The 16,176-nt window shown below is 42.2% G+C and overlaps 1 protein-coding gene across 7 annotated transcripts in view; it reads right to left on the bottom strand.

Moving 5' to 3' along the window:
• ttll5 (tubulin tyrosine ligase-like family, member 5) overlaps window positions 1-16,176 on the bottom strand; it is a 54,507-nt gene that overhangs the window by 1,829 nt on the left and 36,502 nt on the right. For 5 of the 7 annotated variants that reach the window (XR_012766755.1, XM_075448059.1, XM_075448060.1 and 2 more), the window contains 3 exons: window positions 11,990-12,188; window positions 7,731-7,945; window positions 4,084-4,166 (listed from right to left, as the gene is read on the bottom strand). Coding sequence is in view for 5 of the 7 variants with exons in the window: in XM_075448059.1 (XP_075304174.1) it covers window positions 4,084-4,166; window positions 7,731-7,945; window positions 11,990-12,188 (497 nt within the window). In the remaining 2 variants the exon portion in view is untranslated. The remainder of the gene's footprint in view (window positions 1-4,083; window positions 4,167-7,730; window positions 7,946-11,989; window positions 12,189-16,176) is intronic. The other 2 variants (XR_012766756.1, XM_075448063.1) reach the window with 1 other exon arrangement.

Genomic DNA, 16,176 nt, shown 5'->3' with positions numbered 1-16,176 from the left:
GCATAAATAGAAATGTATGTCAAACCTGAATGAGGTTTTTCTTCAGATGAATTAATTAAAACCCTCGGCCTCGAAGCGAGTGCTCCATTGATCTTTTGTTACTCATGGTTGAGGTGGCTACCAGCTGATGTGCTCTGTAAGCTCACTTGTTAGTCTTTTGTCTGGCTGCGTCCTCGCTTGCAGCCCCAGATCCCCTCATCTTATCGCCTGGCATGCAGCCAGGTATCCGGTAGAAAAAGTATCCCAAGCACAATTAGAGCTGCTGTTTTTGTGCTCCCAAACAATATTCCCTTTCATTCACTCTCTGCAAACTGTTTGTTTTGCTGCTCTTTTACACTTTGGGGCCTGACTGTGCTGGAAAGCGAAAACATCTCCCTGACTTCCAATCTGATGACATGACAGAAGTTGCTTCCTCGAGCTTAGAAAAGGAAAGATTAAGGGACAACATTCTCTCTTACACTCCAAATGACACCAGAATGAAGGTGATAAAAGGGGAAACTAGCAGGAAACTAACCCTTTAAGTCACAGTGAGTTACTTTATAAATTACCAAACAACAGGGTTGCTAATTAAATCAAAATAGTTATAAAATTCACCCAGTATAACCTACTGAAGTACCAGGGAAGTACTATTGAAGGGACCAGTTGCTTAGAAAAGGGGATTTAGGCAAACTGAAACCTCCAGTAAGTTGCATAATAGATCTGAAAAGATATCAGCTAGTTGCTACCCTCCTTTCTAAACAATGCTCTACAGTCCTGTTTTGATAGAGAGAGGCCTAAGCTATCCATCCTGACATGATCAGACTCCCATTAAAGTGGCACAAGTGCTGTATTCATTTCCCTCTGAGACTCGAGCAATAAATCTGCACACAGTCACCAACTGTGGAGCCCTGAGAACTTCAAGAAAACCTCAAGGGAGGCATTGTAAAACACATGTGGTGGACATAATCTGGTTTTGTCAGCGTTCGTGGGTCCTCATCAGAGCCCTGCCCTCATGTCATGTCAAAAATCAACACCAAAGAAGCAGGAAAAGACGAGGGGGGGGCGGTTAAGGGAGTAGAAGTTTTCAGAGGATAGAGGGAGCGCTGTATGAGCAACGAGAGGAAGAGATTAAGAGAGCACACAGGAGGGAGATAAAGGGAGCGTGTGATTAATGATGGGTGACAGCTGATCATAGAGAATGTTCTCCATTTGGATTCGCTCTAACTGCCTGTCAGAGTCAATCAGGGGAGCTCAGTCATCTCGCTACAAAGGTACACTGAGCAGGCAGAAAGACCTGATGCACTTCTATGCTCCACAAAGCTGTACCCCTTCTAATAACACCCCCCACCCCTCTAAAATCGCCACACTGAGACTCTTCAACTCTCTTGGTTAAACCTACTTTCAGGTTTGTGATATATCTTTATACTGTTTTTCTTTTGTTTCAGGCATTTCTTTAAGTTAAAAGCTAAGCATGTCCCCCACCCTGTGTGCCCTGAACGACGGAAAAAATGCATTCATGAAATTCAGAAGCTGCTCCCAAAGGATCCAGTTACAGTAATTGATGAGTTTATAAGATGTTTGTTAACCTAAGCCAGGTTTCATAGTTTTGGGGGCTGAGGGAGGAGGGGGAACAAAAAGAAATATTTTGACCAAAGTCAGAGGCACAGTTTTATCTGGATGTGTGTGTTGGTGGGGGTGCATTGTGGGAGCTAACTAGATGCATAGCTACTGTATTTTTTCCAACATATTGATCTCTGTGACGTGAGGAATCTGCTAATGCTTATGTACAACAGGTCCCTGGAAAAAGCCTGTAATCAGACCAACAGATGTGTGCATAAACGCAAACTACTTAATATCACAGTCACTGCAATAACCTCAACACTTTGCTCGGGATGGAAAGAGCTCTGGAAATAGGATGACAGGGCACACGTGAGTGTACGAACGCACACAGGCTGAGCTGCATTTGTCTTGTGGGAGGTGTGATTTCTTCAGCGCAGCATTTGGCAGATGGACTGTGATTGCGGATGCACAGGAATGGCCAGAAGATGGGAACGGTTCCCATTTCTGGATCTCATTACAAAAAACAAAAGATGTCCTCACTCTCATGCCTTTTTATCCTTCAACTGCAATCAGACTTCGAGTCTTGGATACATGCAGAATATACGATCAAGCAGAAAATGACAACACTGGAAATTTTGTTTATGCACATTCGACTCTTGTTGAAGGCCAGATTGTACAACCTAGTTTCCAAAAGAAGGTGGGACACTGAAAAATTCAAATGAAAGCAGAATGTAATGACTTGCAAATCATTTCAACCCTGTATGTGATTAAGAAACAAGCTTCTCAGCTTCTCTTCAACTTGGGGCTTTGTGGAGCATTGGTGTCTTGTCTGAAAGCACAAAGGTAGCCCAGAGGTCAAAGTTGATCTGCCGCTGATATCTCTCTGAGCCGACAAGGGAGGTAGTCACAGAGGTGCATCAGACTTAAGTTTAACGGACAGCCAGTATTGCAGAACTTGCCGCTCTAACCAATGATGCTGTGGGTACTCAGCTGATTCAGTGTTCATGTGTGTAAGCACACGCTGATGCTGCGCTGACCCACATCTGTCTGGCATGTGCTACCAAAGAGGAACAGCTGATCAACACAAACATCTTTTTAGCACCAATAATGCGAAACCAAAATGCAAAAAAGGGGTTTAAACTCTTCTCTTTGAGGCAGTGAATTATTCCCAACTTTTTTCCGACCGATGACTGTGGCCTCAGACTTGGAGGTGCTAATTCTCATACTGGCTGCTTCACGCTTGACTGCAAAACACCCAAGTGCCTGCTGGGGAGCTCCACTTGCTTGGCTTCATCAAGCTTATGGGAACTATGGAGATCAGATGCTGTAGTTTTTTTTAACTGAAATGTTTTCCCACTCTATTAAAAATGTTGTCTAATGATGCACCAGATGTTTCCAGTGGGTGACAGGTCTGGACTGTGGGCAGGCCTGTTTAACATCAAATTTCTTTTACAAAAGAGACATATTATATGTGCAGAATGTGGTTTAACATTGCTTAGCCGACATAATCAAGACCAACCCTGAAAAAGACATCATATGGATGGCACCATATGTTGACCCAAAACCTGTATTTAAGGTTCACCATTATTACCGCCTATACAGATGTACAAGATACTTACACCATGTGCACTAAAGCACAAAAATGCCATGCCAGATGCTGGCATCTGACTTGTGCGTTGAAAACAAGTTGGACGATCCCCGTCCTCTGTGGCCCAGGGAAGATAGCGTCCATATTTCCGAGAGGAATTTAAATCTTTTCATTCGTCACACCACAAGACCGTCTTCCATTTCACCTCAGACCATGTTAAACTAGCTTTAAGTAGCATTTGTGGAAAAGTGGCGAACCCTTTGCACTGACAATAGTTTTCCAGAATCGTGTCTGTATATCGTGCAGTTCTGCTCAAACACGGACGTTCACTATTGATTTTCATCTTGTTGCTTTGTGTACAATCATTTCTACAGAGATAATGGATCACGATATCCTTCTTTATGTTGCCAAAGCACTTTTACCGAGTGGTGAACTTCTCCCCATTCAACATTTCTGAAAGACGGATACGTTGCGAGATATTTCCCCAGGTGTTTATGTTGCATCACACAACATGTCTAGTCTTGCGTTGTTTACTCGCAAACCTTTAAAAACTTATGCTGCCCTCAAATACAAAAAAAACATGATTCCTCGATTTCAAGATTTGATATGGGTTTTCATTTTTTTTTAAATCATTGTACTCTATCTTTATTTACATTTTTGCAGTGTCCCAACTTCCTCTAAAACAGGTTGTAAAACAATAACCAGTAAAAACCTTACTCCTATAAATAGGCTGTGTACATAGATTATTATGACAATGCTGCTATTTTTAACAGTAGGCAACTGAGCAAGAGGGAGACTGGTAAAAATATCCAGTGGTGTTTATCAGTTCTCCATGGGGAATGTCCACTATGCCTGGCTGTAATCACTGCCGCTGTCATAGAGAGGGCATAACTTCCCCCTGCCTGAGTACTGTAGCACAGTGCGAAGCATATGTAGAGCTGCAACATCAAACCCACCTGTTTTACCGCAGATGGCCTCATAGACCACCTGCTGACCGCTTGACACGGATCCACTAGCTGAACTCTCAGAGGACATCTGCCTGTTAATCAGACACAGAGCAAGAGTCAGCGAGGACTGAAAATGATCATTCCCTGAGGGGTTACGCGGAAAGAAACTGCATCTTAAAGGTGGGGTATGAGATCTTGGAAAAACGGTTCCTGCAAGCTATATTTTTGAAAATACACAACCTTGCCTCTCCCTTCGGCCCACCCCTCGAAACCACGCCTTCAAAAACACATGAACGAGTCTGTGAACGCGCAGGGGTGAGGGGGGCTGACGGTTGATTGGCGTGTCAGAATCCAATAGAAGTAACTCATCATTACTTCTATTGGTCAGACATTTCCTCTTTCTACACCCTCTACAATGGACTAAAATATTTTTTTTTTTCCCAAACATTCTATTTTAGTGGGTGCAATGGGGTTGTGAGGAGGTTTTCAGACAATATGATAAAAAATGCTCCAGAAAACATCTCATACCCCACCTTTAAAGACTGTGTTCATCTCTACAGTATAGTCCTCTCAATGTTCCATGCCGAGCTAAACATGAAAATAAACAAAAAAAAAAGAACAACAGTTTCTGACAACATGCGATTGTCTGAGCTCGTGTGTGCGCACAGTGTCTGACGAGCCGTCCTCTGACATGAGAGGAGCGGAGTCAAATTCAAATAGTTGCTCTTTGTGTGCAGTCAGAGGAGGCTAGTGAGGCTAAGTGTTTACTGAGTGCCTCTCGAGAGCTATTGTGACAAGAAGGGGAGAAATTCCTGCTCCTTGTCCTGGGTGATGTGATTATCACAGTGACAAAAGTACTCTGGTGATTACTAACTACGTTGAGCTGTGGGCAGAGGTTACAGACAGAAAAAGAACACATTGTACAAGTCTGCATACAAGCTGAATAGTGAATACGGCGGCACATTTATCTCACAGGGCTTCATACGTAAGTCTGAAGATTATAGACAAGGAATTAAATAACTCTTTTCACATAATCGGACCTCATGTACAGCTTCCTCATAGAGAAAACCATTATAAGAACTACTGAAGCATAGAGCAGGCGTAGACACGTCTGTAACCTTATACGTGAAATCTGTTAAGCATTTTTTTTTCGGGGGAACAATAAATAAAGCTTAGCTGGCATTAACCTCTCGCCCCAGAACAGCAGCTTGCCAAAGGAGCATTAATAAGGTAATGAGGGTACACACTGCCTCCTTGTAAGGGGCTGCACAGTTGTTCTTTCATTCCGTTACACAACCACAAATAGAACTGGCCCACTTTAAGCGTGGCATACCTCGACAGGAAGCAGCCCCTTTCATATCGAGGGGAGGGGGAAAAAAAAGAAAAACTTGACCTCTGGGTTCTTCACATCACTTTCTTTGTCAACAGTCTCTCACTCTGTCACTTCGAGACTCATACAGCAGCCAGAAACGCAGCAGGTGAGAACTGATTCTGAACTTGCAGTATGTGCAGATGACACATAAGCCCAAAGTTGAACATTTCACACTACTCACACAGAGCTGAAGCTCTTATGTAAACATAGCTCATGTGCAGCTTCGCTTTTTTGCGTGATCGGGTAGTTACTGTGTCCTAACGCTACTCAGACTGACCAAAGGGGATAAAGTTTAACCATAAACACACATTTGGCAGCTTCTGTGTGTATACAGTATCTTGTGAAAATAACTACTGTTGTGGCTGATTAATAGGGAGCGAAAGCAGCGGCGAGGCTGACATTAATGGCGCTGCTGTAATTGTCACCCTATTAGTAATGCCACACGACAGCCCGGGTTTCCGTAGTTACAGCTGCGACTAACCAAACCTTGCAAACAAAATACCAAACAGGCTCATTTATTTGTGTTACAAATTGCTCCTTTCAAAGCCTTCACTGAAGTCATACCACTGAGTTCTTGCAGCCCCTCAAGTTGGCAGCCATGGTATGTTGATAGAGCAGAGAGCCCTGCCCTGCTGAGTAAGATACCAACGTGCTGCACTTTGCTTCAAACGACTGTACCGTGTGGTAGTTGAGCTTCAAACCAGAAGCAAGAAGAGCGGAGGATTTGCCAAGGTCTATTCAGCTGCACTTCAAAGCGAATGCTCGTGAGGCACTCGGGCCAATCACTGGACAAATGTCGACCCTTATAGAGAAAATTGACTGGATGGCACTGAGGATTTAGATGTTCAGGCCTCCAAACCTCCAACAGGATAAATCTTTTCGGTCTAAACAGGACCAAAATTCATGCTAAGGAGTAGATTCAACTGCATACCACTCAGGGAAAAACCTGGCAAAGTGGATGCGGGTTTATTTATATCAAACAATAGCTTTACAGTTGGCTAGGGGAAGGTGTTTGGAGAGCTGGATAACCTTGAACTGTTTGAACACACCCCGCACAGTGATTCTATTATAAGTTGGAGGGGCCTAAGCCTACACAGGGATACATTTCAGATGTGCCTCAATAACAGAGGTATTGAGTTGCCCCTAAAATGAGCACTGGAAATATATGGGGAAGCAACTTATTATCTCCTCCATTTTCTGCACAATCATCTCCCTTCTTCTGGACATAGTTTACTTTTTCTCTGTCATTCTGTCTTCTCCCGTCTCTTTATTCTTACTTTTCATTGTTTCCATCAGCGCATTTTTGGTCCTGAAGCTTCCGTTTTTCCCACACTCTCCCCTGTCACACTGGTCGACCACAAAAATGCAGGACAGAGGAGAGTGTGAGGGGGCTCTGGAATTCCACATGCAGAGGGTAAACACTGCGACTGCCAGGAAGACACACACACACACACAGGAGCAAACACGGCACCTACCCGGCTCACTATTCCATACAACCCATATACCGCACCCCTGCCCTTAACTCTTTGCTTGCCAGGTAGAGTCAAGCAAGATGACTGAATATAACACGTCAGCAGAGGGTCAGCTGGGCTGCAGAGCTGTAGTGAATGAGTTAAGTCACATGGAGAAAATAACTGATTTTTGGATAATTTACTACTAAACCTGCTTGTGTTTAAGTCCAGTTGTGTCCTTTCCTCTTCCACTTTAAACAATTGTGAAGAGCCCTTCAGCAACTGCAACAGCGTGCTTTAAACAAACAATCAGCCCTGATCACAAAGGGTTGGCTGTTCTTGTGCAATTTGAACAGATGTTGCAGTAATAAAGTCATAAAATAAGTGAGGGAAATAGCTGGCAGTTGAGCGCAGTTTCACCCCTTTCCTTTTATTTTTCCTTCTGTACTCCTCAGCTTATCTCCAAACCAAACAGGATTCAAATGGAGCTCGGAGCCCAGGCCCTTCCACTGAACCACGTTCTGTTTACAGTTCAGGCAGAAATCAGGCCTGTGATGAGGTTGTTTACTGAACAGGCAGATACACCCCGCGGCCAAAAGACTGAGAGCAGTCCACGACAAACATATTTTAACTCTCATTAGCATTAACCATGTCCTCTTGAACTCACCGATCCCATGAACCCTCTCTCATTCCACAAGCTGGAGCCAATGAATGCCACCCCAGTGCACTTAATGTGTTATAAATTGCATGGAGCCTTTGTTTCCTTCCAACCATACTTGGTTCAGATAACATTTGGGATAAATAGACTAAGTCACTTGCAAGGCTGGACTTACTTGATGAGGCGCTTTGTTGCCGTTTTCCTGATCTGCCCCTCTCGGGCACTGCTGGGTGGCTTTGGAGCAAGAACTTGGCTAGTGCAGGTCTGGACATGGCCGTGGCCGTGGCCGTGGCTGTGATTGGGTCGAAAATGAAAGCTGGACGACGGGCAGCTGGATGATTTTGTGTGAACCTGGATGTGTGGAGCACTTGTTTGGTCTGAAAACTGTGCCTAAAAAACAAAAAGGTCACTGTTACTTAAGGGCAAAATGAACTTACAGCAACAATCAAGCTACGCTTGACAAGTAAACCAGTTTCAGAAAGATTGAGGTTTAACCATTGGGGACATTACAGCATAATGTTGCCATTTCTGTTAGAACAGCTATTTATGATGACTTCACAGTTCAGCTTTCAGTAATCCCGTGAAGAGCATAGTCATTCATTGTTTGTCAGTGAGCAAGATTGGGCAAAGAACTGCCTCGCTGAATTTAATGAAACTTGATGGAACATTGGCAAAGGTGCGGATGCAAATCACTTTTCTTTTAATCAAATTTAGAACTTCTATATAGGGCTTTGTCTTTGCCAGCGGAGGTGCTCTCAGAGCACCACTTAGTTATCATGATTGTCCAAGGCAACATACTAACATGGTTATTTCCAAGTATTCTGCAGAAAACATATCAACAAACAGAAAATAACTGGCCAAGCTGCATTACTTCAGCTCATTTTGATTTCAAGAACTTAAAGGATTAAAGTTCAACAACAGTTTGTCGTTTAAATAAAAAACGCATTACTGGCCATAAAGATGACACTGACGATTGTAGCATTGCTGATCCTTCACAAACGCACCAACATCCTCTTGCAGCTGCGCTTTAAGTATAAAAAAGGGGGAAAGAGCAGAGGCACTCTGAGATTTATGTAATATAAAAAAACCTTTAATATAGCATGGCAAGTAGGTTTAAAAACACAAGGGCCAAGCCCCTTAGTGTCTTCTCTGCGCTTTAAGTATCTTTGAAACTTATGATAACAATATGGTAAGCTTGTTGCACCGTCCAAAATGTGATCTATTTAAAATCATGGCCTTGGAAATGGGAACTATCCCGAAAATGTGGGACCATAACTCTCCTTTTCAATATAAGAAACGCAGCTGTAGCTCTTAAGACACACCGGTTTTCTACCAACTAGAATGTCAGCGGCTCAATCCCTGAAAATAGCCCAATATGTGTCATGATCCATGTTATTTTTGTGTTTTTCTGGTTTGTCTGTTTAGTTTTCTTGGTCTAGCAGCTTTCCCATTTCCTCACCTTTCCTCAGTTCCCTCCTGCCAGTCATCAGCTCCACTCCCTTCACCTGTATCAATCATCCTCAGCTGTACTAATTCACTAATCACTCTCCCCACAGTATTTAGCCTCCAAGCTCCTTCCAGTCTTTGTCAGATCCTCCGTCAAACTGTCCCGTCTACTTCCATCGTTGTTCCCATGGTCATCCTCATCAGTTCTTGTTCCAGCCTGGTTTGTTCATTCTTAGGTGTTTTGTTTGTAGTTTCAGTTTCATGGTATTCCAGTGTGGCTGCGATTTTCATTGATATTTATAATAAACCCTTTAAGTTTACTTCTGGCTCTTGTCCCGTGTCTGCACCTGGGTCCTCCTTTACCAAACCGTGACAATATGAAAGATAATAAGCGCTGTAACAATGGATGAACGTGGCTTGCAATGTAAAGTGCTTACCTACTTCAGTGTGAGACTGAATCCACTGTATTTGGTTTTACAGCAAGCCGGCTCATGTTAAAATGTCTTGATTAAATGGTGGATGTCAGATGTAAGTAAATGTAAGTAAAGCTTATGCACAGTGATTTATGACTGACATTTCTCAACCCAGCATTTAAGTGCGTATTAATCTAAATAACATGGCACCAATAAGGCCATGTAAAAACAAACTGCTGATATAAAAGACCCTTTTAAACATCCATCCATCCATGTGTGTATTGCACAGCTGAGGACAAAATAAATCAAACCACTGCAAAAGGAAGTGCAATCGCATTTTGAATTGGTTAGTCATGGAAAAAGAAATGTACACTACGCTTATTAAGATGAAATATCAAAGCGTTTGACATGAATTGGTGCAGATATTTATAAAATGCCATCCAGTATCAAAACAAGCTTAACATTTCTTTTCAACTTGGCAGCACTGTCAAGCAAATTCTTCACATTATTTATTTGTTTATGCAAGAGCTTTTCAAAGGCTTGGGAAGGGGGTAAAATACTGTTGTCTTTCTGACATAATATTTTAGAACCACATTTCAACCTGTCTATGCAGCGCTGGGGAATGCTTGCATACATTCCTTCCACATCTCATGTCCATGCTATTTTCTCTGCTGCTTTATACGGCTATCTAACAAGCTAATGGTTTTCCAGCTTCACAGTGCAGCCATTCAAAGGGCCAGCAGGGTGACAGAGAATATCTGATGTAATTTTTGTGTTGATAAATGAGAAGCTGGGTTTCCAGGTTGCAAGGCCTATGGCCCCAATTCAGTTTGAGCAGGGCCAGGGAGGGCACCTTTCTTTGGCTGCCAAGTGGCCCCCGGCCAAGCCAGTAAAGGAGCCAAGCAGTCTGCACCCAGTAACTGGAACGCGGACTGGAGGGCCGGAACAGACCCTTGTCTCTTTCTTTCTCACAGCACTACACACAAGAACACACACAATCGACAGAAAGCCTCCTTTTTGGGTCTTCAGTTGATCCAAAATCATGAATAATTTACGGAGAGCCCAGGGACATGAAATACAACTGAATCCCAAAGCCCATGTTTGTGTATAATAACTCTGATATACACACATACATACATGCCATATATGCATGTCATATATATGCCATATTATGCCTGGCAGAGAGATACATATAGATGGAATAAATTTAGTATGATGACAGAGACTTTAGGGAAGGATGTGTGACTTGATGGGGAGACAGCTGTGTCCAGAGTCAACCTTCATATGACCTCAGTTTATGGGAGCAGAGAGCAGAATCTCTTTGTCTCATAACAGTATGTGTGTGTGTGTGTGTGTGTGTGTGTGTGTGTGTGTGTGTGTGTGCGTGTGTGTGTGTGTGTGTGTTCTCAAAAACACAAGGCATTTCAGATTGTAAGAGTAGTCCCTGCCTCCATATGTTTTAATTGTGCTGGAACATGTCAAACAGAAGAAAAATGTAGTCAACTGTGTTCAGGCTAGGAGACATAAAGAGAAGACCAAAGAAACTGAGGAAGGCAAGGGGATCATTTTCACGAAGTGCCTTGCTTAAGGCTAATGGACCAAGCCAAGAGAAATATCAACTCAATTGCATTAATTGAGGCCCAACCAAGACGGTGAAAAACAATGATGTAAGAGCAACTGCATTACTCAGGACAGGACTGAAAAACTGGGTGCATCCAATCATCCAATCCACCCTGTAAGCTGTACCATAGCACTTTCCTGTGTCTGCTTCTCTCCATCCATAGTATGATCCCATAAAATCCTCTGAAAATGAAAGACCTTTTTTTTAATACTTCAGTACAGAAAGACTATCTATTTTTTCCTTTCTAAATATTAAAATGACTACAAAGTGACCTGGACTTTTCAACTTTTTTTAATCGCTCTTTAAATTGTCATGGCTAGTTAGTCATGACTTCAAGGGTTTTTTTTCCGCTACATTACTTCTGCTCTAAAACCATATCCTAAAATTATATTTGTGTTGTAAAGGGAACATAAATGGAGCCCAAATCTGATATGAACTGTGCTGGTGAGACTTGAAACTCACAGAGGAATCTTTTTTTGGGGGCCTCTATCGTGCCCTTCTGGGCAGCATTCCTTGATTACTCACCTTCCAATAAAAATCCAGCCAAGTCACTCAGCCTAACAATGTAAACTTGGGTTGAGAAATCATGTTTGGCTATCCAGGAATGAGCTTCTGTTGAGAAAGATGTTTCCACCAAACATCATTTGAGTGGTTTGGAAGGAGATACACAGAATAGCTCCGTAAATGCAAACATGAAAGCTTTCCTCTTGATCTGGTTTTATTTTCAACAATTTTGGACAGCGCTGAGTCTAAGTAAGTGAATATTTTGAACTGACACGAATATGAGAGTTTGAACCTAATAGTTTTCACACATACCGCTTTCTTCTGTGTACTAATAAAGTAAGTAAACTGACCAGATGTGGTGCACTTGAAGACAAAAAGTGTCCTCTAAATGTCGAATGTGAGAAGAAGGCATTATATATTTTTTTTAGTCAACAAACCACAGTTATGTACCTGATGTCTGCAGTGGTCCTGATCCAGAAACTGATGAGACCTCTGTCTCTGCTGTTGGAGCTGTTGAATAGCAAACTGAAGCTGGTAGTTTCCTTGTGTTGGCTGATAACGCTGCATGGGGTTCATCCCCGGCACCAGACTGGAGGCGTTCTGCATCTGCCCATCCCAAAGACCCTCCTCGTCCCTCAGTGGCCTGTGGCTAAGAGAGTGATGATGAAGAGCAAAGAGGCAAAAAGTGAGATTCAAAGTCTTCTCTCTTCTGAATCACTGTAACCTGTATTGCTCAGTGCCATCTGGGAGTCAGCTAAACACCTGCTCTGTAATAAAAAAACGTACACCTACAAAGGTTTAATCATAAAGACAATCCAAAATAATCCTGTTGGAAAATATATTATTCATTAAAACAATTTGGATTTAAGAAAACAAATGAGAGATTCAGCATGTCCCTCTGCCACAGCAGGTTTGAGATGTAGGCATGTAACTGATGTCTGTTTGTTAGCGTTTGGTAAAATGTAGATGTGAAAATGAGGCTCTGAAGCAAGGAAATGTCATGTTGTTAAAGGCCTTTCCCCTCATCTCCTCCCTCCTGTCTGTCCTCAACCCCTCTGCTCCCATCTCTGCTGGGAGGGATGAGAGGAGTAAAGTGAAGGAAGTGGAGTTTGTGCAAATAGGGACAGGTTTCAGTCACTGATTTCCACACACCTGCTTTGTATCAGTCATCCTTATCATTGTTTGTTGTTGTGTTTATTTCAAGTCATGTTCACTTTCCACCATGCCCTGTTGTCTGTCGCATTTCGTTTTTCTAATAAAGAAACCTGCTTCCATAGCACTTGTGGTTTGGTTAAATACAAGTTCATTTTTGTTCCCCATTAGACTGCCTCCTGTGTACTCCACACTCACGTCGTGACATCTGGTAAAAAGTAAAACAACAACACAGCTCACAGCATCCGAGCCGGTGGCTGATGGGCCCACAGACGCGTCAAATCAAAGTGTGCAAATCCGAGTCAAAGCAGAGGGCAAGCCTGTGGCAAACATGGGCTGAACTCAAAAGCCTTTCCTTCTTGCCTCAGCGCTCCCCGAGCTTCACGTTCCATTCACATCACAAAGCCACAACCTGGAAAGCAAACGTTTGACGAGCTGCACAAGTTTGTAACTGGATTATCTGTCATTATAGCTAAGCCTGCTGCTGACTTTTTTTTCCTCCTTTTTGGCCCCTGCAAAAGATCTGTGGTGACCAGCCTCCTCATGGCTCTAAACTGAGTCAATGTAGAGCCTGGTGTGCTGCTGTACAGATACCACCTCAGCCAATAATACTGCCTTAAAGAGCACCACTGTCAGCTGCAAGGAACAATGTAACAAAAATAAAAAAAAGAGACAAAATGACAAAAATGTTTTTTAGGAAATTCCTGCCATTTCATGCAATAACATTCGTCCATTGGTCAAGAGTTAAAGAAAACACAGCAGACCTAAAATCACAATAGCTACAATATTTTTAGAACCAAACTATGATAAGCTCTAAAATTAGAATTCAATTAATCTTGAACAACAATGCATACTGTGGGATAATAATCTTGAGTCGCTCTAGTGAAAAAAAGTCCCTGTCTTGTGTGGCCAAATAAAGACACAAGGGATCTTAAACTCATGTGAACATGCTATCCACCCATGCATTTCTCAGCATCACATAATAGCATATATTGCAAAAACAACTGGTGTGACAAAGGGCCAAAAGTTTGGTTTTTTTAGCTTCTCAAAAAAGAGAGAAAGAAAAGAGGCTTGTCTGTGAACCTTGCAAAGCCAAAGATTCTACAACGCCAGGAGGCAAAACAAGAACTTCTCCCTTGTTTACTGCAGTGATTTCCTCTAACTTGGCTGCAGTTTGCACGACGGGCCGCAGGGATCGTCGGTGCTACCATTTTATTAGCATGTGGTCTAAAACAGGCCATGTAAGGTTGAGAGCATGTACTCTCCTTGAGTACGGTGTCACTGTAGAACCCCATGGAGTGGTCTTGTCAACACAGCCCCACACAAAAAATACTACAGATCAACGGGAATCTTAAAACCAGGAGGAAGTAGCTTTGTGCAACATAGCAACCATTGAAATACAAAGCAAAAATAAAGAGAGAGAAGATCAATTGTACATCTGAGTTTCTCATCACAGCGCAAGTGTGGACCTCCACCTATCCAGGACTTCCCTCCCAGCTGGACTTCTGCTTGTGGGTGTCAGCTTACTCCCCGCTGTGCTCGCCATCCTTTAATATGCTGATATAACTTACTGTTGAACAACTGAGCGGTGCAAGAGCACATGTGCAACATCAATCTAACTCAGAGTGAATGTGGGAAAATGGACTGTTTGAGATGACATCATGCCAGAGTATCTCAAAGCGCTGCCTGGTCAGTATAAACATCAGCCGCCTCAAGAGTGTGAGGGTATTTCCAGCCATTAATCAGTGTTTGTTTGCAATGCTTTACAACAACAACACAACAGAGGAGAGCGCTCCTTCAAAAACCTAAAAAATTACTTGTATTTGGGGATTTGTTGAGTGTAGGACTGATAGGGTTGTTGATGCTTTTACTGAAACTACCAATGGTCTGGAATACCTTAAACATCCTTATATCTGGATCACGAGCTAAAGTTTACCGTTATAAGTTATACTCTGAAAGGCAACTATGCAATAGATTTGATTCTATGACTCATCATTGAGGGAAATGAGCTACATTCAAATTCAGCCCTAACATACTAATAAGAGGTTTCCTTATCAGTATAGTTGTGCCAAACAATCGCACACACTCAGACCGGCTAAACACACCCTCCTACTTACTGCAGGGTTCATTTCGGCATATCTTAGACACAACTAACAAAACCAGCTTTCAAATACCACCTTTAGAAAGGAAAAACCTGAGGATGTTTAATAGACTATGGCTGATTTCCACAAGCAGACACTTGAAATGTATGTCCCTGTTTGTGTGAACACTAACAACTACATTCATTATGAATTAATCTGACATCTTTTTGGGATTAAGTGGCTCATTTTTTGGTCAAAAAATGTCTAAATCAAACAAACAAAACAAGGCCTTCCTGAGAAATTCAAATACAGCCACTCGCCTGTTCGAAAAAGGTGGGTCTGAGAACATTTTTTTAAAAAAACTTTAAATCAAATGAGCCAATCTTTTAAGCTTTTCTCAACTGGACTGATTGTAAATTGTATTTCACATTCAAGAGAGCCTGACTGGATTGTAGTTCTAACACTCTAAACTGTGTGAATACAATAAAGTTTCGCCATGCATGTATAATAAAAACAAACAAACGACCAAAACAGATGAATACATACGTTTAATAAAAATCATGGCCACTTGGATTTCTCATTGTTTGGCCCCCAAAAAACAGATGATTTGTACGCAGTTATTTGAAAATGATGTAACAGCTCATCATTTTGCACAGCTTCCCATTTACATGACTGATTCGAAAGCTGCACTTTCCACTGCCTTTTAATTGTTAAACTTTACAGAACATCAATCCAAAGCTACTGACAATGAGTTCGGCTTTAAGAGTGCCTGTATCTGCTGAATGATCAAATTTATTCACTGGACTCTGAGTTGTTCTTACATAAAGGGTTCTCCTTCCTATTACCACATCTGGCTCCAATCAGTGAGAATAAAACCTTCTCTTCTTTTAAACTGTAAGGAAAAGAGACATCAGACCAATTTTGTGGGACTTTGTCCTCCATCTAAGACTTTCTACATTTTCACTGGAGTTTTTCTGATTAGGTGGACTGTTGGTTCAGCAAATGGGCGGTCATGAAATCCTTTGGAATGGTATGTCCTTACAATATTCAACCAAATAAAACACCAATCTAGCAGAGTATTGAACAGAACTAAAAATACCCTGTATAAGCAGGGCTGTGGTATTCCTCATTTCATGGAGCTGGGGCAAATATAACACTGCAAAGATAATAGTTTTGCAGCGATTTGTACGTTTCGGGCGAAGAAAAGAGGGAGGACATTTTTGTGGTCAGGTGACACGTAGCGCACAGAAGTTTTTATTCAACTAATGCAAATGGTGAGAACCCAACAGAACCAGCTGCTCGCTTAATAAAAGACTTACATGGAGGTCCACCACAAACTAAAACCTCGACTTGTTCCAGCAAACCAAAGCCATAGCAGGTACTTATTTACCAGGTTCAACAAGA

This window comes from Odontesthes bonariensis, chromosome 17 (genome assembly GCF_027942865.1).
Source record: "Odontesthes bonariensis isolate fOdoBon6 chromosome 17, fOdoBon6.hap1, whole genome shotgun sequence".
Classification (NCBI taxonomy): Eukaryota; Metazoa; Chordata; class Actinopteri; order Atheriniformes; family Atherinopsidae; genus Odontesthes; species Odontesthes bonariensis.
This window is presented reverse-complemented; position numbering and strand designations above follow the sequence as displayed.